At 41.5% G+C, this 25,188-nt stretch overlaps 1 protein-coding gene across 4 annotated transcripts in view; it reads right to left on the bottom strand.

The window, feature by feature from the left end:
* Positions 1 to 25,188, bottom strand: part of Yeats2 (YEATS domain containing 2) — a 92,487-nt gene that overhangs the window by 47,182 nt on the left and 20,117 nt on the right. For all 4 annotated transcript variants that reach the window (XM_041678095.1, XM_041678097.1, XM_041678098.1 and 1 more), the window contains 6 exons: positions 24,621 to 24,866; positions 22,857 to 22,972; positions 17,773 to 17,934; positions 7,714 to 7,825; positions 3,919 to 3,963; positions 1,741 to 1,912 (listed from right to left, as the gene is read on the bottom strand). In XM_041678095.1, the coding sequence (XP_041534029.1) occupies positions 1,741 to 1,912; positions 3,919 to 3,963; positions 7,714 to 7,825; positions 17,773 to 17,934; positions 22,857 to 22,972; positions 24,621 to 24,866 (853 nt within the window). The remainder of the gene's footprint in view (positions 1 to 1,740; positions 1,913 to 3,918; positions 3,964 to 7,713; positions 7,826 to 17,772; positions 17,935 to 22,856; positions 22,973 to 24,620; positions 24,867 to 25,188) is intronic.

Below are 25,188 nucleotides of genomic sequence, written 5' to 3'. Positions count from 1 at the left end.
CCTTATTTTTTGAGAAAGATGCTCACTAAACATGAAGCTCACCAATTTGGCTAGACTGGCTGGCCAGTGAGCTCAAAGAGCCTCCCTATCTCTGGAGCCTGGTGCAAGATTACGGATGTACACCGCTGCACCTAACTTTTATATTGGCTGGGCATCTGAATTCGGGTCCTCATTTTTGCATGGAAAGCACTTTATCAACTGAGCCAGCTTTTCTCCCCTCCTCAGAAAGGTTTATCTGAGCTCCCATCGCCCACCCCATGTGCCAGTTACACAGTCTAACAGCCTGTGGTTATGGGCTGAATAAAAAGGAAAAAAGAGAAAGGCCTGGCATTTCTCACTTGTGTTTCCTGGTTGGCATGCACCAAGCTGTTCCCACCTCTATCCTTTTCCTCTTGTGACAAACTGTATTCTCTGAGCTGTGAGCCAAAATAAACTCCACCACGTGAAAGTCAAAGTTTGCTGGGTCACAATAATGTGAACATAATTAATACAAAAAAAATGTATTAACTGGGGGGGCTGGAGAGATGGCTCAGAGGTTAAGAGTACTGGCTGATCTTCCAGAGGTCCTGAGTTCAATTCCCAGCAACCACATGGTGGTTCACAATCATCTGTAATGAGATCTGGTGCCCTCTTCTGGCCTGCAGCCATACAAGGAGGCTGAACACTGTGTACACAATAAATAAATAAATCTTTTTTAAAAATTGTATTAACTGGAGAACACATTAACCAAGAGCTACACAATACAAAAAAAAATACAAGTCCATTGTCTCATATTTTAGTATATAAATTTAAAAACCAGAGAAGAGAAAAAAACTTTAAAAAACAAAAACCATTCTTTTAATGTAATATCCATAGAGGGTACACTGGAAATCTAAAGACAAATTAAGTTGAAATTTTATATAAAAACTAAAATAGTATCACAATAAAATACCAGTTTGCACATAAAATAAACATTTAGAATCAACTTAAATATATATAGCATATACAATTACATATGCTTATATAAAAAACAATACATTTAGTCTTATTAAATGATAAAAATGCCACAGTCAAAATACATTTGTTGATGGTGAATGTCAGTTTTTTACATAGGATTAAGTATTTGTCATTAAAGTCTCTTATTTACATAATCAGAATCTAAGCCAGCATGTCTTCAGCAAAGAATAAAAATACAGGGACTGGAAAGATGGCTCAGCTGTTAAGAGCACTGGCTGGCCAGAGATCCTGGGTTTGATTTCCAGCACCGACATGGTGGCTTACAACCATCTGAAACTCTAGTTCTAGGGGATCTGATGCCTTCTTTTGGCTTCCATAAGCACTGGGTATGCATGTGGTACACAGACATACATACAGTCAAAACATTCATACATATTAAAATAAAGTAAAATGTTAAAAAAGAATAAAAATCCAATGATTTTTGCAGCCTTTTCACCTTTATAAAATGTAAGAATTGTGGGAGGTTTGAAGGGGGAGGGGAGAGGCCAGGAGGGGAGCAGAGAAAAATGTAGAGCTCAATAAAAATCAATAAAAAAGTAAAATATAAGAATTTATGAAAAACTTATTTCCAAGAAGAGCAGAAGATTAGCTATTTTCACACTAGGGCTGTATGCTAGAGGGAGCATGCCCATTTATGAAAACAATGTTTTCCATTGACTTCAAGCTGATGAAAGCAGCAATCTGGTGTCATCCACATAAGAAACACACTCAGAGTGACTCCCTCAAGCAAGAGTATCGCATTACCTTCTCCCACAGGGGCAGCAGACGCCGGCTCAGGGGACCGTGCCACTGGGGAAGCTTTCACTGGGGCTGGAATGGTCAAAGATGGAGGGGCATCAGATATGTCTGACTCAGATGACTGAGGATAAATGTAGTCTTCGCCAAGAGAATGCCGATGAAGTTCAACATCCACTACCTACACAGTTGGGCAACAAGTAGGCTCATGAGTCCATCATCAGTGCTTACAGAGCTCGAGTCCGTTTCAGAAAACGGTGCCCTAAGAGATGAAACCACACCTCAACAGGCGACTGCAACCTATAGATGAGATTTTCATCATCTGATTCAACAGCTGGATGCCTCAGGTGAGTTCCTTCCCTCCCTTTACTGCTTCTACCGCTCAACACTATTCCCACCAGCACACATCAAAGTCACCCTCCTCGGGAAGACCTTCTTTATCCACTGCAACTTAACGGAAGACCCCGTTCACCAGCCACTCTTCCACCCAGCACCTGTCTGTAGTTGAAACTGTTGTACACCTCTGCTTAGTGTTTACTGTTCACTGTCTGTGCTGGTTATTTTTGTCAACTTGACACAACCTAGGGTCATTTGTGAAGAGGTATCTCAATTCAGAAAATGCCTCCATCAGACTGGGCTGTGGAGCGTTTTCTTGATTAATAATTGATGTGAGAGGGCCCAGCCCACTGTAATCAGTACCACCCTGGGCTGGGGGTTCTGAGTTATGTAAGGAAACAGGCTGAGCACACGGCAGAGAACAAGCCAGTAAGCAGCACTCCTCCACTGACTCTGCTTGAATTCCTGCCCTGATTTTCTTCAGTCATAGGCTACGACTTGGGAGCTGAAAGAAGTAAGTCCTTTCCTCCCCAAATCACTTTGGTCATGGTATTTATTTAGCACAGCAACAGAAAGTAGACTAGGTCACTGTCATTATGCTCAAAAACACCAAGAGTAAAAATTACCTTACTCATCTCTTTTCTCCTAACATCTGGACCAGTGAAAGCATACAGGAAGGTACTCAATACATATCTTCTGGTGTCATAAAGTCCACTTCTCTGAAGAGTGAAGGTTTAGCTAGGTGATCAATTCCCAGCTCTCGTCATGTCAGTTAACTACTGTGTGTAAATTTAGTTCCAAGGAATCCAATGCCCTCTTCTGGCCTTTGTGGGCATTGTACACATGTGGTGCATATACATGAAGGCAAAACACTCACATGTATTAAATAAAAATTTAAAGATTTTTAGTGGCTGGAAAGACGGCTCGGTGGCTTACAGCATACATTTACTCTTCTAGAAGACCTGAGTTTGATTCCTAGGGTCCACTAACTTCACCTCCAGGGGTTGAAATTTTCTGGTCTCTTTGGGCACACTCACATATATGGCATACACTCCAATATAAACATACATAAGATTAAAAGTAAATCTTAAATAAACAAAAGAGCACTTATTCTTGCAGAAGACCTGGATTCAGCTCCCAGCACCTACATGGCGGCTCACAACTACCCTTTACTCCAGCTCCAGGGGATTTGACACCTTCTTCTGATTTCCATGGCTACTAGGCACACATGGGGTGGACATATACACATGCAGGTAAAACACTCATACAAATAAAAATATAAAAATAAATCTTACAAAGGGGGAATGGCATCTACAGCATGGATGGATACTATATGCACTACAAATAAGGCAGATTTTAGGAAGCCAAATGCTGATTCTAATCATGCGAAGGAGGCAAGTAGTAGGGGAACTTAACACGTATGGACTTAGGTGAGGGGAGTTCAGGAGGTGCCATATATCACCCTGAACATAATTCGTGTCACTGAGCTATATGGTAGATATGGTCCAGATCCTAAAATTTTCTCATGTTTTAAAGCACAATTAGAAAATAAAGAAAACACAATGGTTGGGGCAGCAGTGAAAATCTAACTTAAAAAAGACCCATAATCATTTTTTTCCCCGTTAAATCAAAATAATAAGGATTATGGGATGATGGCAAATGCCCACAATCCTAGCACTACAGAGGTTGAGGTAAGAAGTCTGGATTTGAAGTGAGCCTAGGCTACAGGGTGATACCCTATATTACATATGTAAGCTGAGCAGAGTGTGTGTAAACGTCACACACACACACACACACACACACACACACACACTCCTTGTCCCCCTTACAAGGCTGAGGGAAGGTACCTACCGTCTCCGCACCCAGGGTTTGTAAGCCAGTGTAGGTTCTATCCAGCTATTCAAAAGTAAAAGGGAAACGTTAGATTTCACTCTACTCATGAACCTGAGGATACAGGTTTACCTAACACCAGTTAACTGCAAGCTGATATTCTGGAGGAAATTTGAGTAAAGGCAAATTTCCAGCCTTATCTATAATCAGAAACCATAAAGAATGTTTCAATAAATCACACCACATCAGTTTTTAAGGTATTATGTGACGCTGATGTGAGTTTATAAAAAGTTGTGTGAAAATATTTCAAATGACAGTCTATAGAAATGTACATGACTGTCGGGCGGTGGTGGCGCACGCCTTTAATCCCAGCACTCGGGAGGCAGAGGCAGGCGGATCTCTGTGAGTTCAAGGCCAGCCTGGTCTACAGAGCTAGTTCCAGGACAGGCTCCAATGCTACAGAGAAACCCTGTCTCGAAAAACCAAAGGAAAGAAAAAGAAATGTACATGACTGAAAATTTAAGCATTACAGCCAACATTAAATACCTGAAATATATTAGTACCACAAAAGATTTATTTTAAGGCAAGGAACATAAACTGAGGGGATTATGTCACCAACAACAGTTTATTGTTACATTGAAATTCTTATTACTGTAGCATTTCAACTTATATCCCCACAATAGAAAAATATTTTAACACCTTATCAGTACAAACACTATACATACAGTAAGACTAAAAGGGAAAACACTAAGTTGGAAAAAAAAAAAAACCCCAAAGATAAATAGGAATAAGGGAGGCTGGGTAGAGCAGTAAGCAGGGGGTGGGTTTTAGGGTTTCTAAGAGACAGGAGTGCAAACTGGGGAAGCTGTGTAGTAGCCCACATAGGCAAGGCAACTGCTCTGCCATATTTTGGTGCTCTGACACAATGATGGGGAGAGGCTGCAGGTGTGGCTTCACCGAGACACAGGTTTATCATTACGAGTTCCTAATGCCATGGACAGAGTGGACAGCAGCATGGATGCCGGCTCTGGAGAGAGGAATCAGGGCCCGTGAGGTAGAAGTGACAGCCTTTTCTGCTATCTTCGTGGGGATGGGAGTGGCTTCACAGCACAGGCCTGTAGCTGGGCTGATTTTCGGCAGGAGACAGGGATCGATATAAGCCCATGTCCTGGCAGTCTGCTAGCTAGTCAGATGTCTCAGTAGGGTGCCTACTGGGCACCGCAGAGAGGAAAGCAAGCACTCTACAGAGTCTGTGGCCTGCACAGCAAGACTGGTCTGTCTGGATCCCGGCATCTTAAACATTTTCAATATTTTACTTATTAACATTTAAGGATGAGGCCAAGACTACAGGACATCTTTAGGTTAAATCCATGTCTCTGTCCTCTAAAGGTAGAAATAAATCTCTCTATAATCTGTATTGTTACATATAAACTAAGAACCAATCTAGTCACTTTCTCATAGCAACTGACAAATGATCTACTGAGGATAGGCCCGTGAATCTGTACCAGGCTCCTGGGTGCTGGGGTTCCGGGAAGACCAGACTCGCCCTATTTCTTCAGTTGAGTCTGAGATCAGGCTCATACACAAAAAATAATAAAATCATGCTTCAAGGAAGTTACAGACCAGAGAAGGATCTCTGTAGTATAAGACTGTACACTATTCTTGGAGAGGACCTAAATTTGATTTCCAGCACCCACATTAGGCAGCTCCCAATCTCTTATAACTCCAGCTCCAGGGGCATCCAGGGTCCTCCAGGGACACAGCATGAATGTGCACCTCTGCTTATACATACACATTATTAAAAAAAAATAAAGGTTTTTTTTTTTAACATACTTTACTATCATTTTAAAGTACCGTGTTTTATGACTGGATGTAGTGAAATAAAACCTTTTATCCTAGCACTTAGGAGGCAGAGGCAGGCAGAGCTATTCCTGTGAATCATAGGTCAGCCTGATCTACATAGTGAGAACCTGCCTCAAGCATGAACAAAACAACCCAAAATTTGTGTCTCAAATAATCTTCCACTGAGAACTGAAAAAAATGTAATAGGTAAGCACTGTGTAAATTAGGGCTGGGACCACTCCCAAAAATAATACACGCAATGACCAAAAGAAAGGAAAAACTGGGGCTGGAGAGATGGCTCAATGGCTGCTCTTGGTGCTGTTCCCTTCACCTACATGGTGGCTTACAACTCTCTAGAACTCCAGGTTCAGGGGATCTGATGCCCTCTTCTGGTCTCTGTGGACACCAGGCAAGCATGTGGTGCATACACATACATGCAGACAAAACACTCATTTGTGCAAAATAAAAATAAATGTTTTAAAAAAGCAAAAAACTATTTTAGAGCTTTTCCCAAGAAATGGTAAGTGGCCCCTCCTGCTCTTTAATGCTGCTTTCCCTTCTTCTCTAACATCAAAGAAACAGAAACAGAAACAGGCAGTGCTGTCTACCATCAACAGAAGTTAGGTTCCAGCGTGTCCCAGAGCTAGGAAAAAGAGAACTCTACCGAAGTATTCAGCTTTATTTAGTTCACTCTTTGGAGTCACTGATGATAACCACAAAGGGAGGGTGACTTGGGGCAAGAGAAACTGTATTTATTAATTAATTTAATTAGTTTATTTAACTGGTTGGCTGTTTGGTTTTTCGAGGCAGGGATCTCTGTGTAACAGTCTTGGCTGTCCTGGAACTCGCTCTATAGGGCAGACTGGTCTACACAGAGATCCACCTGCCTCTGCCTCCCTGTGTTACCACATCCAGTTGCCAAGAAGAACTTTAAAAATGATTTGTTTTCCAACTGTAATAGTAACATAATGTTTTTTTTTTTTGTAAAAAAAAAATGTTTAAAAACAGAAACAAAACACAAAACAAAAAGGAACAGAAAAACTGGTCACACTGTCATTCCAATTAATCTAACATTTTGGTTTTTTTTTAACTCTTTAAATATCATGGATGATCTTTTTTTTATATGTGCTGCTAAGAATTTCTTGCACATGCTAGTCAAGTGCTCTACCACTAAGCTGCATCATAACTCTAAAATAGTATTTATTTTCAATTGGTGCTAGGGATGAAGCCTAGGGCTTGAACCTGCTCAGCCTTTTCTGCATGCAATTTTATGTTCTGCTTAACATGTACTATAAAGGTAGCTTTTCTCCTTGTAGAGAAAAAAAATCTGTATGAATTGTAATAGCCGTATAATAAACCACGTAGGTAGACCAGTGAAAGATATTCAATTCAAAACTATTACAACCTTATTTATTATTGTCCAAATATGTTCACTCCTCTTAATCTTTATGTATTTTGTGTGATGCTTATATTTGCAGTGTTAGGGATTGCACATCACAAAGTTTGTGCCTCACATAGAAAAACAAACAGATTCAATGAGAAAGACTACACTACACTATCAGAGTCTCGAGTAGCACACTAACAGTGTGTTTGATAAAGAACTGAAGTGCAGTGGTGGCATAAGCCTTTAATCCCAGCACTCCAGAGGAAGGAGGATCTCTGAGTTCGAGGCCAGCCTGGTCTACAGAATGAGTTCCAAGACATCCAGGGCTACATAGAGAACAGAGAAACTCTGTCTCAAAAAACCAGAAAATCGGGAAGGAAGGTTTGAGGTCTTCTTTCCTCAGACTTAGTTCACCTTTCTGAAGAGTATACATGTGATGTGGAGTAACTGCTTCCCCAGCTTTGAGGAGAAAGTGCTGTAGCAGTGAGCATCACATACACAGGATTCCTGATTCCACCATCTGTAGTCACGGTCCACAGGTAATGAAAAGAGACACTGAGTTTCCAGCGAGCAATGCTCTGCTACAATACCTTCAGATTGTGTATGATATCTATCCGCTTGTTCTGGCTGTCCTTAAAGTGAACTTGCACTCTCACAGGAAACTCACCCCAGCCTCTTCTAGTCAGATGAAAAGGGGGCTCTCTAGGGAGAAGCAGAAATTTACACATTTACCTTATGTTTTACACTCTCGTTCTACAAGAGCGTTTCTAAGAGACAAAACAGAACTTCATGTCACCCCAAGAATCAGTTAGGTTGAGTTGCTAAATCACCATGCTTAGTTTCACACACACAAAATAATAAATAGTAAAACTGTAATCCAAGTCTACATTACTAAGATCACAGCTAAGAGGTACAGACTGCATGATTCAAGCTCATTCTCTGAAGTGGAACCAGAGTGAAAATGGTCCACTACAGAGTCAGAAACCCTGCTTGACACCTGACAGGCACAGAAGGTGAGACATACATCCCAAACCAAAATAAACCATAATCATATTCGATCTCAAAGGGGTCATTTAATAGGGGTTATCTGCTGAAAGAACCTCATAAAAAGAAAGCAAGTTGTAGCTGTGATCTCAGAGCGCAGGAGTGTATATTTGAATGCTAACTGGAGTAAAGAAAATTCAGTCACACTAGGTGGTGGTGGCGCACGCCTTTAATCCCAGCACTGAGGCATAGAGAGGCAGGTGGATTTCTGTGACTTCAAGGCCAGCCTGATCTACCAGAGTGAGTTCAGGGCTGTTAAACAGAGAAACATTATCCCTAAAAACAGAAAGGAAGGAAGGAAGGAAGGAAGGAAGGAAGGAAGGAAGGAAGGAAGGGGAAAAAAAATTCTTCAGTTCAGTTACAATATAACTTATGAATAAAGAATAAAAGGAAGTGGGTACGTGAAGGTTAATCCCATTCTTTGCTTTTGTGTATGTGTGAAATGTTCCATAATAAAAAAAAATTTAGACACTTAATTAAGAGATCTTGAAGTATTCTGACTATATAGCTTAAGGTAACAGACATGAGAAAGAATGTTTTAAAATTGGAAGTGTCTGTGACTCTCTGAGTTAGAATTACTGTAACAAGGTGCTGATTAGACAGGAAAGGGCAGTCTCTCTGGGATGTGCTCTGGGAAACTGAGACAAGAATTCAGTTAGGTCAGAGTCTCAGAACCCAGCCTGAGAGGAGTCTAACATGGGAATTAACAAGTAGATCCAGAAACTAAGTGTCCAAGACAGGAACCATCCTGAATTTAAGAGCAGCATAAAAGGTAAAGAAAATGTCCCACACTAATACAGTAAGGCCAGTTACTCTGAATCAGAGAAACTCCACTTTCTAGCTAGCTACTACAGAGCTTCTCCATGCGCTAGATGACAGCAGAACGAGCCATCCACCAGGCTTGGATGGTGTTTGCCCCAACCAGCAGAATCTCTAAGGGCAAAGATGGAGTACACACAGACAACTTCCCGAGTCTTACATTTATTCTCTTGGCCTTCAGTCACCTCTATGGATGTAATATTAGACACTACAGGTTTACAACCATTCTGTTAAAAACCACAAGCAGCGGCCGGTCTTTTCAGTGACTTCTAGTGACGCAGGATGCACTGCTTACTGAAGGCTGCAGCTGGACGTGCCTTACACCTGTAACTAAAGCACTGGGAAGGCTGAGGGAAGGATGGGTCCGATGCCAGTAGGCCTGTCTGCTGCATTAAAGTTCTAAATATGGAATTACAAAGAATAAATAAATCATTCTTCTACACGGAAGACCTTCAAAAGAACTAAAATGTTTCTCCGAGGTCTTCCTAGAATGGACACTTCTGGTTTCCATGGAGACAGTGGCAAATGTTCAGAGTATTTCCATAACACAAATGCTATTCTAAACACTTTAGATCTATTAACTAAGCCAATGTTTACAGCCTCACTAAGTATCATTTGGAGCCACAGTTCAACTGCATAACTAACTTGCAAGGCCACACAGCAGCAAGCAGTAAAAACCAGGATTCAAACTCAAGCCCTGGGCTACAGAGCGCAGCTCTCACCACCACGCCAGTACAGGTGCTCACGGCAGCAGATCTCCCCATTACCCTGCCCTCCTCCAGTGCTGCGGTCAGGCTGGTGCCACCCACTTCAGTCTCACATGCACCAAGGCTAGGGAGGCCACTTAACTCCTCAAAGGCAGGGACCACCTGTTCACTTTTTGTACCCTACGCACCAAGTCCAGAATCCAGCGCACTTAGTGACTGGCTGATAAAGTTTACGATCACGGTTCTTAGAAAGTTGGTTGAGATTAGTCATGACAAGTGAACCAAGTATGAAAAAGATGATTTCTATAGAAGAAAATACCTGTATTCTTCATCAGGTAATGTGCAACAATGAGGAGGTTCAGTGATCATGAGAAATACATTTGCGCTTTGATTTAAAAAAATTAAACCGAAGTTCCTTAATAGCTGTTATTAAATTACACCAAAGTAATATACATCAAGTTAACCCTGACACCAGGCACAAGCAAGCTTTGGAGTACCATAGAGAACATACTAAGTCCAAGACACAGGCTAACTATTTTAACCCACTTTATACAATACCATATCTGGAATGGTATGTTAGGTCTCAGAAGAATATTTTAATAGGATACAGAAAAGCTGGAGTGTGCCAGGGACCATAGCCTAGTGACAGGGGACACAACACAGCTCCATAAAGGACAGCTAAGCTGGAGTGTGTCAGGGACCATAGCCTAGTAACCCGGGACACAACAAAGTTGCATGAAGTGACAATCTAGTGACAAGGAGTACAACACAGTCGTACAAATGACATCTGGAGTAAGTGTGTCCTGGAGGTCTCAGGACCAGACTCACGAGCCTCTCTCAAATACCCGAACTGCTAGAGAAGCACTATCATTACGTCCTATCCAAGGCACAGAATTTACTTTCAGCAGTTAGAGTGCACACCTGCAATATCAGCATTGGCAGGTTGAGACAAGAGGACTAAATCACATGACAGGCCAATTTGATCTACACAGTAAGACTCTGTCTCAACCCTACCTCCTGAAAAAAACTCTCGAAACTAATTTAAAACTTTTGGGCGACCAGAGTTACTTACAATGTGATAGCCCACCCCACAAACTCAGCAGCTCACTCTGCATCAAACCTGAAATGAGTACTGACTAGCTCCAGGAACCATGTCAGACTCTGGGGATGTTTCTACTGCTAAGAGGTCACAAACAGCAAGGAGCTCAAGCCAAGGCCGGGTGATCTTTAATCTCAGCACTCCAGAGGCAGAAGCAGGTGGATCTCTGAGTTCTATAGTGAATCTATGTCTCAAAAAATAAAAAGCAGCAGCAGCCTGAATTCAGGACTCAGATGGGGCTCTATGGGCACGGTGTTTGTTCAGCATGTATGAAAACTCTGTGATTGACTCCTAGCACCACACGGACCAGAAATGGCAGTGCTGCCAGTCATCTCAACAGTTGGGAGAAAGAAACAAAAGGATTATAAAACCCTACCGCCAAAAAAGTTGGGAAAAAAAAAAAAAGAAGAAAGCTCAAATTCAAATAAGGGTGACATATATGTAAATCATTAGCTGTAATAACAAACTTGTACACTAGGACTAATCAGAGAAAATGGTTTCTCCAGTTATTTTATTTTTGAGACAGGGACTCTACATAGTTCTGGCTATCCTGCAACTTTCTCTGTAGACAAGGCTGGCCTCAAACTCAGAGATCCATATGCCTCGGCCTTTCAAGCTGGACACATGAGTTCCTTCCTCAGGATCCACAGGGTGGAAAATAGAGGATTTTTTCAATTGTAAACCCTAGAAGCATATAGCATTCAGAAGGCACAGCCCTGCAGATCTCTGTGAGTTCAAGGCCAGCCTGGTCTATAGAGTGAGTCCCAGGACAGCCAGAGCTACACAGAGAAACCCTGTTTCAAACAAAACAAAAGAGTTGCCATGGTCATGGTGTCTCTTCACAGCAATAGAAACCCAAACTAGCATAACCCCTAAGAAAACAGAAACAGTTATCAGAGCCAGACAGTTTTTTTTTTAATATTTATTTATTTATTATGGATACAATATTCTGTCTGTGTGTATGCCTGCAGGCCAGAAGAGGGCACCAGATCTCATTACAGATGGTTGTGAGCCACCATGTGGTTGCTGGGAATTGAACTCAGGACCTTTGGAAGAGCAGGCAATGCTCTTAACCTCCGAGCCATCTCTCCAGACCAGGGCCAGACAGTTTTAATGCTGAATTCTACCAGAACGAGAAGAGCTAATGCCAATACTCCTCAACCAATTCAACAAAATAAAAACAGAATAAATACTGCTAAATTCATTTTATGAGCCCAGTCACCCTGATACCTAAGGAACACAAAGGACCAACAAAGAAAGAGAATTACAGACCAAATTCCTATGAACATAGAAGCAAAAATATTCAACAAAATACTGGCAAACTGAACCCAAGAACACAGCATATCATCCACATGACCAAGTAGGCTTTATCCCAGAGATGCAGGGATGGTTCAACATAGGAAATAAAATCAATCTAATTCACCTATAAAAAAAAAACTGAAAGAAAAAAAACCATATGATCATCTCATTAGATGCCAAAAAAAGCTTTTGACAAAATCTAGCACCCTTCATGAAAAGTCTTGGAGAGATTAGGGTTAAAATGAACATACCTAAACATAATAAAGATAATATATAGCAAATCTATAGCCAACATCAAATTAAATGAAGAAAACTCAAACTAATTCCACTAAATCAGGAACAAGACAAGGAAGTCTACTCTCTCCATATCTATTCAATATAGTACTTCAAGTTCTAGCTAGAGCAGTAAGACAGCTAAAGGAGATCAAGGGGGATAGAAATTGGAAAAGAAGTCAAAGTATCATTATTTGCAGATGATATGATAGTCTACATAAGTGATCCCAAAAATTCTATGAGGGAAGTCCTACAGGTGATAAGCACCTTCAGCAAACTGGCTGGATACAAAGTTAAGTCAAAAAAAAATATCAGTAGGTCTCCTATATACAAATGAAAAATGGGACGAGAAAAAAAAAAATCAGAGAATCAATACCCTTCTTAATAGCCAGAAATAATATAAAGTATCTTGGGGTAACTCTAGTCAAGCAAGTTAAAGACCCGTATGACAAACCCTTCAAGTCTCTGAAGAAGGAAATTGTAGAAGATATCAGAAGATGGAAAGATTGCCCACGCTTATGAATCGGTAGGATTATCATAGTAAAAATGGCCATCCTACCAAAAGCAATCTACAGAGTCAATGCAATTCCCATCAAAATTCCAACACAATTCTTCACAGAACTTGAAAGGACAATATTCAACCTCATACGGAAAAACAAAAAAACCCATAAGAGCAAAAACAGCTCTGAACAATAACAGAACTTCCAAAGGAATCATTATCCCTGATTTCAAGCTAGACTACAGAGTTGTATTAATAAAAGCTACATGGTATTGGCATAAAAATAGACACGTTGTTCACTAGACAAGAACGAAGGCCCAGACATAAATCTACATACCTATGGATACCTGAATTTTGATAAATGAGCCAGAAACATATAATAGATAAAAAAGAAAGCATCGTCAACACATAGTGCTGGTCTAACTGGATGTCTACATGTAGAAGAATGCAAATAGATTCATATTTATCACCCTAAACAGAATTCAAGTCCAAGTGGACCAAAGACCTCATCATAAAATCAAATACACTGAGCCCGATAAAAGAGAAAGTGGTGAACAGCCTTGAACACATTGACACAGGAGACAACTTCCCGAACAGAACACTGACAGCAAAGGCACTAAGACCAACAATCAATAAATGGGACCTCATGAAACTGAAAAGCTTTAGTAAGGCAAAGGACACTGTCAATAGGACAAAGAGGCAGCCTACAGAATGGGAAAAGATTTTCACCAACTCCACATCCCATAGAGTATACCAAAAATGAATGAACTCAAGAAACCAGACATCAACAAACCAAATAATCCCATTAAAAATGGGATACAGATCTAAACAGAATTCTCCATAGAGAAACTCGAATGGCTGAGAAACGGCTAAAGAAATGTTCAACATCCTTGCCACCAAGGAAATGCAAATCCAAACTACTCTGAGATACCATCTTACACCTGTCAGAATGGCTAAGATCAAAAACACAAGCCAACAGCTCATGCTGGTGAGAATGTGGAAAAAAGGGAACACTCCTTCATTGCTGATAGGAGTACAAACACGTACAGTTACTATGAAAATTAATATGGCTTCTCAGAAAATTGGATATCAATCTACCTCAAAACCCAGTTATACCATTCTTAGGTATAGATCTAATGGAATCTCCATCATACCATAAGAACATTTGCTCAACTACATTCATTGAAGCTTTATTCTTAATACCCAGAAACTGGAAACAACCTAGATTTCCCTCAGCCTACAAATGGATGAAGAAAATGTGGTACATTTATACAATGGAGTATTACTCAGTGGCTTAAAAAACAAAAAACAAAAAACAATGACATCATGAAATCTGCAGGTAAATGGTTGCAACTAGAAAAAAAGAAAAAAACTATCCTGAGTAAAGTAACCCAGATCCAGAAAGACAAACACGGATGTACTCATTTGTAAGTGGATATTAGCTGTTAAGTAAATGATAATCATGCTACAATTCAGAGACCCAGAGATGTTAAATAACAAGGAAGGTTTTGGGGAATATTTCCCCAGGAAAGGAGAAATAGAATTAATTTTGCAGGTAAGATCTGGGGAGTGCACAGGGATGGAAATAAGGGTGATTAGGTGTGGGGGAGGGAGGGAGGCAGGGAGGGAGGGAGGGGGAGAGAGAGAGAGAGAGAGAGAGAGAGAGAGAGAGAGAGAGAGAGAGAGAGAGAAAGGGGGAGACAACTGGAATTGGGGGCATACAGGGAGTGATGTGGAAATATGGTGCAGTGTTAACATCCTGGAACCTATGAGGGTGCCCCTAGTAACCAGGCAAGGCTCCCAATGGTGGAACTGAAGCACCAAATCAGCCATAAAACCTTCAGTCTACAATCTACCCTACTTGCAAGATGCGCTTAGTGGCACAGAACTTGTGGCAATGGCCAAGCAATGACTGGTTTAATTTGAGGCCCATGCCACCACAGGACACCATGACCAACACTGCCAGAGACTTTCCAGTAAAAGGAAACACTACTGGCCACAGAAAAGAAAGAGAGAATAAATAAACCAATGAATTGATTCCTAATGATATTTCGCTATATCCATAGACCAATTCTGCCTTATCCAGTCATCAGAGAGGCTTCGTCCAGCAGCAGATGGGAACAGATGCAGAGACCCACAGCCTGATATTAGGCAGAGAGGCAATTGGAGGTCTCCACTGGGTCTCTCCTCTTGTTAGAGCCCGTGTGGCCCCAACACATAACTATTTTCCCTAACTGAACTGGTACGGAGCCGCAAGGAATAATCAGACACAGCTTACACGGTCATCATGGAAGGGCATCTCTCAGAGTTCGGGGAACCCTGAGGAAGAAAGGGAGGAACTGTGAGAGCCAGAGGGGTTGAAGACATTATGGGGGCTCACAGAGACAGAAGCAGCAATCTTGAAGCCTGCATGGGTCTATGGTAGGTCCTCTGCATATATATTATGGTTGTTGGCTTGGTGTTTTGGGGGGACTCCTGACAGTGGAAGGAGGGTATCTCTGACACTTTTGCCTGTCCTTGGAACCCTTTTCCTCCTACTGAGTTGTCTCACCCAACCTTGATGTGAGGGTTTCTGCCTGGTCTCCTTGAAACACATAGGTCATGTCTGGTTGATGTCCCTGGGAGTCCTGCTCTTTTCTGCAGAGAGATGGGTGTGGGGGTGGATCTTGGGGAAGGGAAAGCTGCAGTTGGGGTGTATTCTACGAGAAAAGAACAAATACAAGTTTTTTTTAAAGGTTCTACTTATGTAAAGAGCATTATCAGTAAAACAGGTTCTAAAGGTGCAGTTCAAAGAGGTACTGATATGAGAAATTAATAGATAACCACACTAAGGGGGATGGCAGGCCATGAGGGGCTGCAACAGAACTGAGGTGTTTAAGGCTTTGTTTTCGGTTTTGATTTTTGGTTTGTCGAGACAGATTTTCTCTGAGTAGCCCTGGCCATCCTGGAACTTACTCTGTATACCTAGCTGGCCTTAAACTCAGAGATCGCCTGCCCTCTGTCTCCTGTTTCTGAGTGCTGGGATTAAAGGCATGCGCCACCAGCTGACTCTGGATTGAGGCGCTTTAAAGGAAGGAGGAAAGATGATCCAGAAAGTATAGACATGAAAAAGAAGAGACTCCTTTGTACCGGGAATTATGGTGGTCAGACACTTAAAAGAAATCCCACATTAGCTCAGAAATAAGAAATCTGCATTTATTAAGGGGTAAACTCACAAATCAGAATTCTCCGCTTGACAGGTTGAATCACACAACCCAAAGGAGCAGCCGACCGGGCATGAAGCAAGGGGGAACAAATGAGAAGGGGCGCACAAACGCTCGCTTCCCCGTAAATAGTAAGAGAGGCCATGCCCCAGTAGGTGGGCTAATACAGGCTGTAATACTTCCTACAGCACCTCCCCCTTTTTTTTAAAATAAGAGTTCTAAGCCTAATACAAAATCATATACAGTAAGAACAAATATCTTATTCTAACTAGCTTAAGTCTTGTATAATAAATAACTTGGCCAAGTCATGCAAGGAAAGTAACTACACTTATTTAGTCTTCAACCCCATGAAAGATCCGAGAAGGGAAATAATGTTATTTGAGTGAGTAGGAAGTACAATCAAGCAACTTCCAAAATGTGCAACAAATGACAGAGACAACTGGCTACCTGGACAATCACCCAAAGTCTCATTTGCAATGTTGAGACAACCAACTTTGGCTAAGGCCTATGGTAACTGACATACCATTTTCAAAGGCAAGAAACTTTTTAAAACTATCTTACCCTGTCTTGGCAGGATTTGACAGTCTTGTTTCATACAGAGATCATATGTATCTCTGTCAGTGGTTGAGGTATGGGCATTTCTTTGCCCAAAGTCCAGTTCTGCCAAGAAGAAAACAAGCTCCCAGTGGCGTGTCTTTGGTGCTCAACATTCTCTAGGGAATAGATTGGTGTTGCCAGGAGCGATTGTGTTTCACTTACCACAGAACTCTAAGTTAAATTAAATGCCATTTTCTACAGCTCTTTGAAGAGGTTGAAGATTATCTATCTATACAGAATATAATCTCTATGTATCTAAAGAACTTCATTAGTCTAACTATAAATATGAAAACATAGATGACCATTGATCTATAATTCTTAATACCTATATAACTTAAAGACTAACAATAAACAACTGTGTAATAAATGAGAACAATGACCTCCAAATGTAAACAATGTATGTATCTTGATCAGAGGTAGAAATGTACACTGCAATATGGTAAATATATATATCAATACATAAGCAATGTCTTAAACAGAGGTAGAAGCATACACACAGCACTCCTTCCTAGACCCAATACCACAAAGTAAGTGGGGGGGGGTAGGGGGAACGGAGACAGAGAGAGAGGGAGAGAGACAGAGAGAGAGGGAGGGAGAGAGAAGAGAGAGAGGGAGAAAGAATTTGTCACTTAAGTTCAACAGGGCCATGTTTTAGGAGTCAGGAATGAATACAATGTTCTGTACCACACAGGGATTTCACTGACAATAAACCACAAGAGGATAGTAAAGGTTCTTAGGCGATATTAACATCATATAAAGATGTCCAAAATGCATCTAAATAACTTCACATAACTACCCACAACCATTCCATCTTTCTGAAAATAAAAACTGCACTAGGTAAGTCTACATACAGAAGAGATATCACTGGGATTACATCTGAGATAGTAAAATTATGAGGAACTTTAAACACTTCTGTAATGTTAAATTGATGTATTTAATTACCAGTAACATTTTATATGCACCAGTGCTTCAAGGCTACTAACACAGTTACAGTGACAATGACAGGAGCTGACAGGTCCAGCTAGTGAAACCCTGCAGAGGAAACCACAGCTAGAGCTGCTTAATAACCAAGAGCAGGTACCGAGCACCTTGTTAACAGGCATGCTCACCTAACTTCCACAAGGTCGTTTGGTTTATAGCTCGGATGAAGAAAAAACCAAACTTTCTTGACAAAGTGATTGATGCTGGGTTCTCTCCGGGACCCTCGGACATACACCATCCACTTATGGGTTGACTGGTCATTTTCTTCCCGCTTATCTGGAGGTATGTACCTGGAGAAAAAAAAAAGAGACATAAATTTCTTCCTTCAAAGGTCTAATCATTTGTGCTTGTGAGATGGTTCAGTGGATGAAGGCTTTCGCCACAAAATTCTGATGATCTATCTGAATATGATCCCAAGATTCCTTAAAAAGGTGTCCTGAGGCTAGGCGGTGGGGTGCACGCCTTTAATCCCAGCACTCAGCTCTCTATGAGTTCGAGGACCAGTCTGGTCTACAGAGTGAGTTCCAGAACAGCCAGGGCTGCATGAAGAATCCTGTCTCGAAAAACCAAAAAAAAGTTTCCTGACTTCCATGTATGCGCCATGGTGTGCAAGTTCATAATACACAAACAATGCACATGTACATACAATAAGATTAATAATAATAAATTTACAACAATCTCAAAACTGATAATTGGGGCTAGAATGACAGCTCAGTAATTAAGGTCGCTGACTGCTCTTCCAGAAGGTACACATTTGATTCCCAGCACCCACAGTGTGGCTCACAGCTGTCTGTTCTGAGCCCTCTTCTGACCTCTGTGGGCATCAGGCACACATGCGGCACACATACATACATGAAGGCAAAACAAACATACACATTAAAAAAAAAAATCTTGGGGGCTGGAGAGATGGCTCAGTGGTTAAGAGCACTGTCTGCTCTTCCAAAGGTCCTGAGTTCAATTCCCAGCAACCACATGGTGGTTTACAACCATCTGTAATGAGATCTGGAACCCTCCTCTGGTGTGTGGGCATACATGGAGGCAGAATGTTGTACACATAATAAATAAAAAAAAAAATCTTAACCACTATTACTAATGAGCTACTGCTTAAAACACGATTAAAACCCCAGCAGTAACAGTGGTCACACCTAGCCAGACTCAGTCTTTACTTTTTCTAAATCCTCCCTAGTCCCCATGCCTACTTATTTCCTGATTGATAATTTTCTGATTATCAATCCCAAGTTAAAAGAGATCACTTGTCTGTCTGTCTGTCTGTCTGTTTGTTTATTTATTTATTTTTACTAAAGATAGCTGTAGCTGTCTGGCTGTCCTGGAACTCACTCTGTAGACCAGGCTGGCCTTGAACTCAGAGATTCGCCCTCTGACTCCCAAATACTCGGATCCAAAGACTTGCATAACCACTGCCCAGTCACACTTGTTTTCTTATATCAAGTGGGCACCTGAGGAAGAAATAAACTAGCATTTAGGGAGCTTCAGGCTTCCAGTCAGGTTTCAGGTAGGCAGTGTGGGATCCTCTGGTGCCTAATCACTTCAGGTAGCATCCACTGTTGTCTCCCTGAACACTCAAACCATTCCATATAACAGTGAAAGGAGAGAATGATTCCACAAGGTGTTCACACACAAAGTTTTTAAAAAGGTTTCGCCAAGGTGGGCAGTGGTGGTGCACACCTTTGATTCCAGCACTTCAGAGGCAGACTAACCTTTGAGTTCAAGGCCAGCCTGATCTACAGAATGAGTTCCAGGATAGCTAGGGCTACAAAGAGAACCCTGTCTGGAAAGAACAAAAACTAACAACAACAAAAATAAAAGTTTCCCCAAACTTATATACTTGGCAAAAAATATTTATGCAATAGATCATATTAGAAATTTTTGCCAAGTACAATTTTACTCTAAATCAAAGACTGATTGACACATTAAGGTAGTCTTGTACCTTAGGAACATGATTTTTCTTTTGAAGTAACTGGAAGGTTTGGGAAAACTGTTCCTAGAGTCCTCTCCCAACTGTGATACCAGGTTAAGTAAAAAGTATTTATGGCAAACAGGCTTTGGCAGAAGCTACCATTTTCCTCAGTCTGTATGGCTGGCTTTGATCAGGCCAAGGGATGCTGAGCAAACATTCCCGCCCACAGACAGATGTGAGCGAGTGCACCCGTTCTTGTTCCTCATCAGCTTCTGGACAATTTCAGAGATTACAATGGGGTTGCTAAGTAGACTCTCGGGTTTCCGCAGTTTGAGTAAGGAGGGTCATGTTTTCTGTCTTGGGCTTGAAAACTAAACAACCAAGGTGAACAAACTTACACCTTCAAATGCTCTCTCCAGAATACAGTTTCAGCACTAAGATCCACCACAAAGAATTCAAACATCCAGTTCGTTTTCACAGCTAGGTCAGGTCAAGGAAGACCCAGAAATCTCTGGGAACACTGCTACAATGACGGACAAGTCACTGTTTTTGTCGACAGACTGAGAAGGACCTGGATGTTAAACTCTATCACACCGCAGTCCTAACCTCTGAACACAAAGGAGAACTTGTGAGATATAGTGACCCTGTTCTGTAAAGTCTCCAGTGATACTAGAGGACAAAGACAAATAGATCACAGAGACACTATGGAAGGACTGCCAAGTGTAGACTCCTGTAGGATCAGACCCAGGCAGGTTCTGGAAACCCAAGAAATACATATAAGGTTAAAAGTTAAACTGAGGGGGCTGCAAAGATGGCTCAGCAGTTAAGAGCACCCACTGCTCTTCCAGAGGACCCAGGTTCAATTCTCAGCACCCACATGCAGCTCAGACTACCTGCAACTCCAGTTTCAGGGGTCTGACAACCTCACAGAGACACACAAAGGCAAATAATAAATAAACAACAAAAACTTTAAAAAGTTAAACTTTATACTTTAAAATTTTAAAGATGTATGCACATACAAGAATATTTCAGAACACTCTCAACTTCCATTTGTTGACCGAGTCAGTCACTCACTCACTCACTCACAGGGAGCACATATGCCAGGGAGTGCTTGTGGAGGTCAGAGGATGGCCTCTGTATACTCAGGTCTGTTGACTTTTATGTGCGTTCCAGGGTGGAGTTCAGGTCACCAGTCCAGCTTGGCAAGTGCTTCTACCCATTGAACCACCTTGTCAGCCCCCAAAGTATGCTCCTCTTCCATTTTTAAAGGATGTTTTCAAAGCTATGTACCAATTCCAGCACTGAGAGGTTGAGGTGGGTGATCTCTGTGAGTTCCTAGTCAACCACGGCTACACAGTGAGGCCCTTTCTCAAAACAAAACAAAAATACATACACACTAAAATTTTCTAAATTTTAGAAATTTAGAGACACTGAAAGTATCACTATGATTAAAACAAAAACTGACTTAAAAGTATTTATGCCGGGCTGGAGAGATGGCTCAGCAGTCAGGAGCACTGACTGTTCTTCCAGACCTGGGTTTGAATCCCAGCATCCACAAGTCTGCACACCCTCACACAGACATACAAGAAGGCAAAACACCAAGGCACATGAAGTAAAAATAAATAAACTATCTTTAAAGAAAGTATTTCTGTTAAATGTTCATCAGGCAGCTAGAAATGAGACCTTTTTGATTTGATGATAAACACCAGTGACTTTACTATTTACAAGTCAAATCTCTTTGGCTCACCTTTCAGAGTCACTAAAATCTTAATGTTGCTTTGTTTGTTTGTTTGTTTAGTTCTGAGATGGGAGTCTCACTATGTAGCCAAAGTTGTAACTCATAGAGAGCCTGAGTGTTGGAATTGGGGGAGGGGGGAGCAAAAATGCCATCACACATAAATCACTGAATCTTTAAATTTTATTATTTTTGTGTATGCTTGTTTTGACTTCATGTATGTCTGTGCATCACATGTCTGCAGTACCTGCAGAAGAAAGAGTATGCTGTATTCCCTAGAACCAGAGTTACAAAGAGCCGTGAAGGGACTTGTGGGGGCTGGGCATTGAACCTGGGTCCTCTGGAAAAGCACAAAGTGTTCTTAACCATTGAGCTATCTCTTTAGCCCCCTAAATCATTCCATTTCACAAAAGAAATAAATGGGTTTTTAGAAAAAAGAATTTGATTTCAGTTTTGGTGGAGACAATGGCAGATAAATATGAAATGTTGAGATTATGGAAGTGGAGGAAAACGTGTCAAGCCAGAGTAGAAGGCAGCGAAGAAACCTTACTACCTTACTGGCTCTCGGAGAATGGCAGTGCACACCCTTCCGCTCAGCGTTCCAGACCCAGACACAAGCAGATCTCTAGAGTTCTAGCCCTTTTGTTTTCAAAAAGAAAACAAAACAATATATAAAAGCAAAACCAAACAAACACCTAAAAAATGCCTTTACAAATTTCACAAGACAGTGTAAGAAGCAACTGGGCATGGTGGTGTGTGTTCAACTGAATATGAACTATATAGAAAGTTGAGGCCAGCTTGGCAAAACAGTGAAACATTGGCTAAAAAATAAATAAGCAGGGGATGAAAGATAGCTCACGGTTAAAAGCACAGGCTGCTTTTTCTAGAGAACCCAGGCTGGTTCCCAGCACCCACATGGAAGCTCACAACTCTCTGTGACTCCAGTCTTGAGGAGCTGATAATTTTTTCTGGCTTCTGCAGGCACCAGGCATTCATGTGGAACACATACACACAGGCAACTCATATGTAAAGTAAAAATAAATAAGTAAAGCTACGTGAAAAATGTATACTACCCTGTTTCTTTAGTGACATTCAAAATTAAACGCTTTACTGATTACCAGGGATAGTCATGGATATGGTCCAAGACAGAGTATCACAAGATCAGGAAAATTGTAAGATGGAAAGTTCTCATCCGGGCAGAGGTGGCACACGCCTTTAATCCCAGCACTCACGAGGCAGAGGCAGGTGTTTCTCTGTGAGTTCGAAGCCAGCCTGGTCTACAAAGCAAATTTCAGGACAGGTTCCAAAGCTACAGAGAAACCTTGTCTCGAAAAACCAAAAAAAGGGGGCAACTTCTCAGTTCTCTTTCTGATTTTGCTAAGTAACGTGCAATATTACGCTCAGAATGCCTCTGGACCATCACTTACTTTTAAAACAAGAGCTTGGAAGAAAGAATCCCCAAGCCTTTTTCCCACTGTAACACCACAATAAAGAGGTAGTGAAGGCAGAGTATTAGTGTGTAAGTGCTAACTGACAGGAGACATTTCATATATACTCACTTGGACACGTTGCCTACTACTATAGTTTTCTTTACAAAAAGCCGAGAAGTCTCATCTCCTGTGAGGTCAGCATTCCGTAGTTCCCTTTTGTGGGAGCCACTAACATTAGAAGTGTCCTGAAAGACATGACAACCAATATTTGTATTCATGTAAATAATATTCAATAGGGTACTGGCATAATGAAAGGTAAGAATGAATAACTTGACGTTTTGTCTTCTGTAGCCCAGCAGGCCTGGGGCCCACTATGTAGCTCTCCTCTGCTCTCCCAAGTGCTGGGAATATGGGCATCAGTCACACCTGGCAGTAGGGCTGTTTTAGATTTTTGTTAAATTTATGTTTTAGATTATTAAAGTTTGTGCTCACACTGATGCCCTGCCCGTGGAGTCTACAAGAGGGTGTGGGATCCCTGGTAACTAGGGTTATGATAGCTGTGAGCTGCCATGTGGATCCTGGGAACCAAACTCAGGTCCTCTGGAAAAGTAGTCAGTACTCTAAAGCATTGAGCCATCTCTCCAGCCTGTTTTTCTTTTTGTAAGAAAAAGAATTTAGTGAGTCTGGGGATGTAGCTCAGTTGGTAGAGTTCTTCCCTGGCTTGTAAAAAGCCTTAGGTTCTGTCTCCAGCACCATACAAACACGGTATGGTGCACATGCCTGTAACCTTAGCACTTAAAGAGGAAGAATACTGGTCAAACACAAGTAAGTTCAAATGTTAGGAGCTCTGATTATGAGGCATCAAACTATGTGTTAATTTAGAAAAGGCCTCTTATTTTTTTCAATGATGGACAAATAAACTTATAATAAAAACATTTTTATGAAAAATTAATCAACTATCGATGACTGAATATATGGGAAATGATTGAAAGTTCCCTCTACCACAGAAGCAGTGGCTGTAAAATCAGTGGTCTAACTTGATAAGTGACTCTACATATAAATATAAACACCAAGTAACCAGGTACAGAACAGCTTCAATCTGGGCAGCCACACTATCATAGCTGGGCACAGTGGCACACTGTGATTCCAGCAGGCAGAGGCAGGGGGATCACTACAAGTGCCAGATCGGCCTGGTCTACACAATCAGCACCTGGCCAGTCAGGGCCTCATAGCCAATCCCTGTCAAGAAAAGAACTGTGTATTTTATTTTTTGTATGTCAAACTGCACCAGCTACTACTTAGACCTTCAGCAAGATGCGGAACTCCAACCCTTAAGGGTTCTTTTCCATCTGTACAGATGACATCCAAGAGCTCTGCTGCACTCTGGAGCACTCACAAGTCAGAATGTCAAAATACACACAGACAGGCCAGAACAGCAGAGGCTTAACTCCCAGCTGTGATAACCACATACTATCAGCTGGATATAATGGTTCACACCTATAACCCGGCACTCACAAGGCCAAGGAAGGAGGGCTCAGCTAGCTTGAGACAAGCCTGGTTATGGCACAAGATGCCAAAAAAAAAAAAAAAAAAAAAAAGACTCAGTCTCTCAAGTCCGGCCTATACAATGGTTCAATCCTGTTAGTATCACTACTTGGGAGCCGAGGCAAGAGATGCCTCAAGTTTTAGGCCAGCCTGACCCAGGTCAGCTACAGACCGAGACCCTGTCTCAAAGGATCAAAGATTCAGTTCTCTGCTACTTAAAATATTTATATATCAAACAACTCATTCCTAGAGTTCCTGGAAAATAGAAAATCGTGAGAATGCCCACACTTAGTGAACAGTGGGTCCTTTCTCCCCTGGAGCCCATCCTGCTCCCATCCAGCACTGTACCCTTCCAGGATTCCGGCTGGATCTCTGCTCCACGGAGCTGGAGAGTCTCTCCTCCACGTCCATGTTGCTGTTATTGTCTTTGTCAGACAGGAAGTCATTGTGTTGAGACAGTGAGTCACTTTCAGAATGATTGGCAGATGGTGTTTCTGATCTCTGATTGGTAGGAGATGATGACCTAGAAGGTGATTCCAAAAATTTCTTGATAGCAGGGTGATTAAAAGCCATTGTATCAAATGTCTTTAATCCCTAGAAAAAATGAAATAGACAAACTTAATCAAATTCACCAATAAATAAATTTATTCCCATAAATTCTTATAACTAGCCTGCATCAAACAAAAACTAGAATGACAAATAATGATCAGGTGTGGTGGCACATACCGGTGAGTGCATCACTCGGCAGCTGAGGCAGGAAAATCTGAAGTTCTGGACCACCCCAAGCTACATGACAAGAAAACGTCTGAAAGAGCAAAGTAAGGGCTTTAAAGTAGCTCAGCTGATAGAGTCTAGCATGCACGAAGCCAGTAGCACATAAATGCAGCATTGCAGAACAAGCCTGCGATCCTGAGAG

This window comes from Microtus oregoni, unplaced genomic scaffold (assembly GCF_018167655.1).
Source record: "Microtus oregoni isolate MIOR12 unplaced genomic scaffold, Mior012 000029F_ref0000214, whole genome shotgun sequence".
NCBI classification, from domain to species: Eukaryota; Metazoa; Chordata; class Mammalia; order Rodentia; family Cricetidae; genus Microtus; species Microtus oregoni.
The sequence above is the reverse complement of the archived record's forward strand: the minus strand, read 5'-3'. Positions and strand labels throughout refer to the sequence as shown.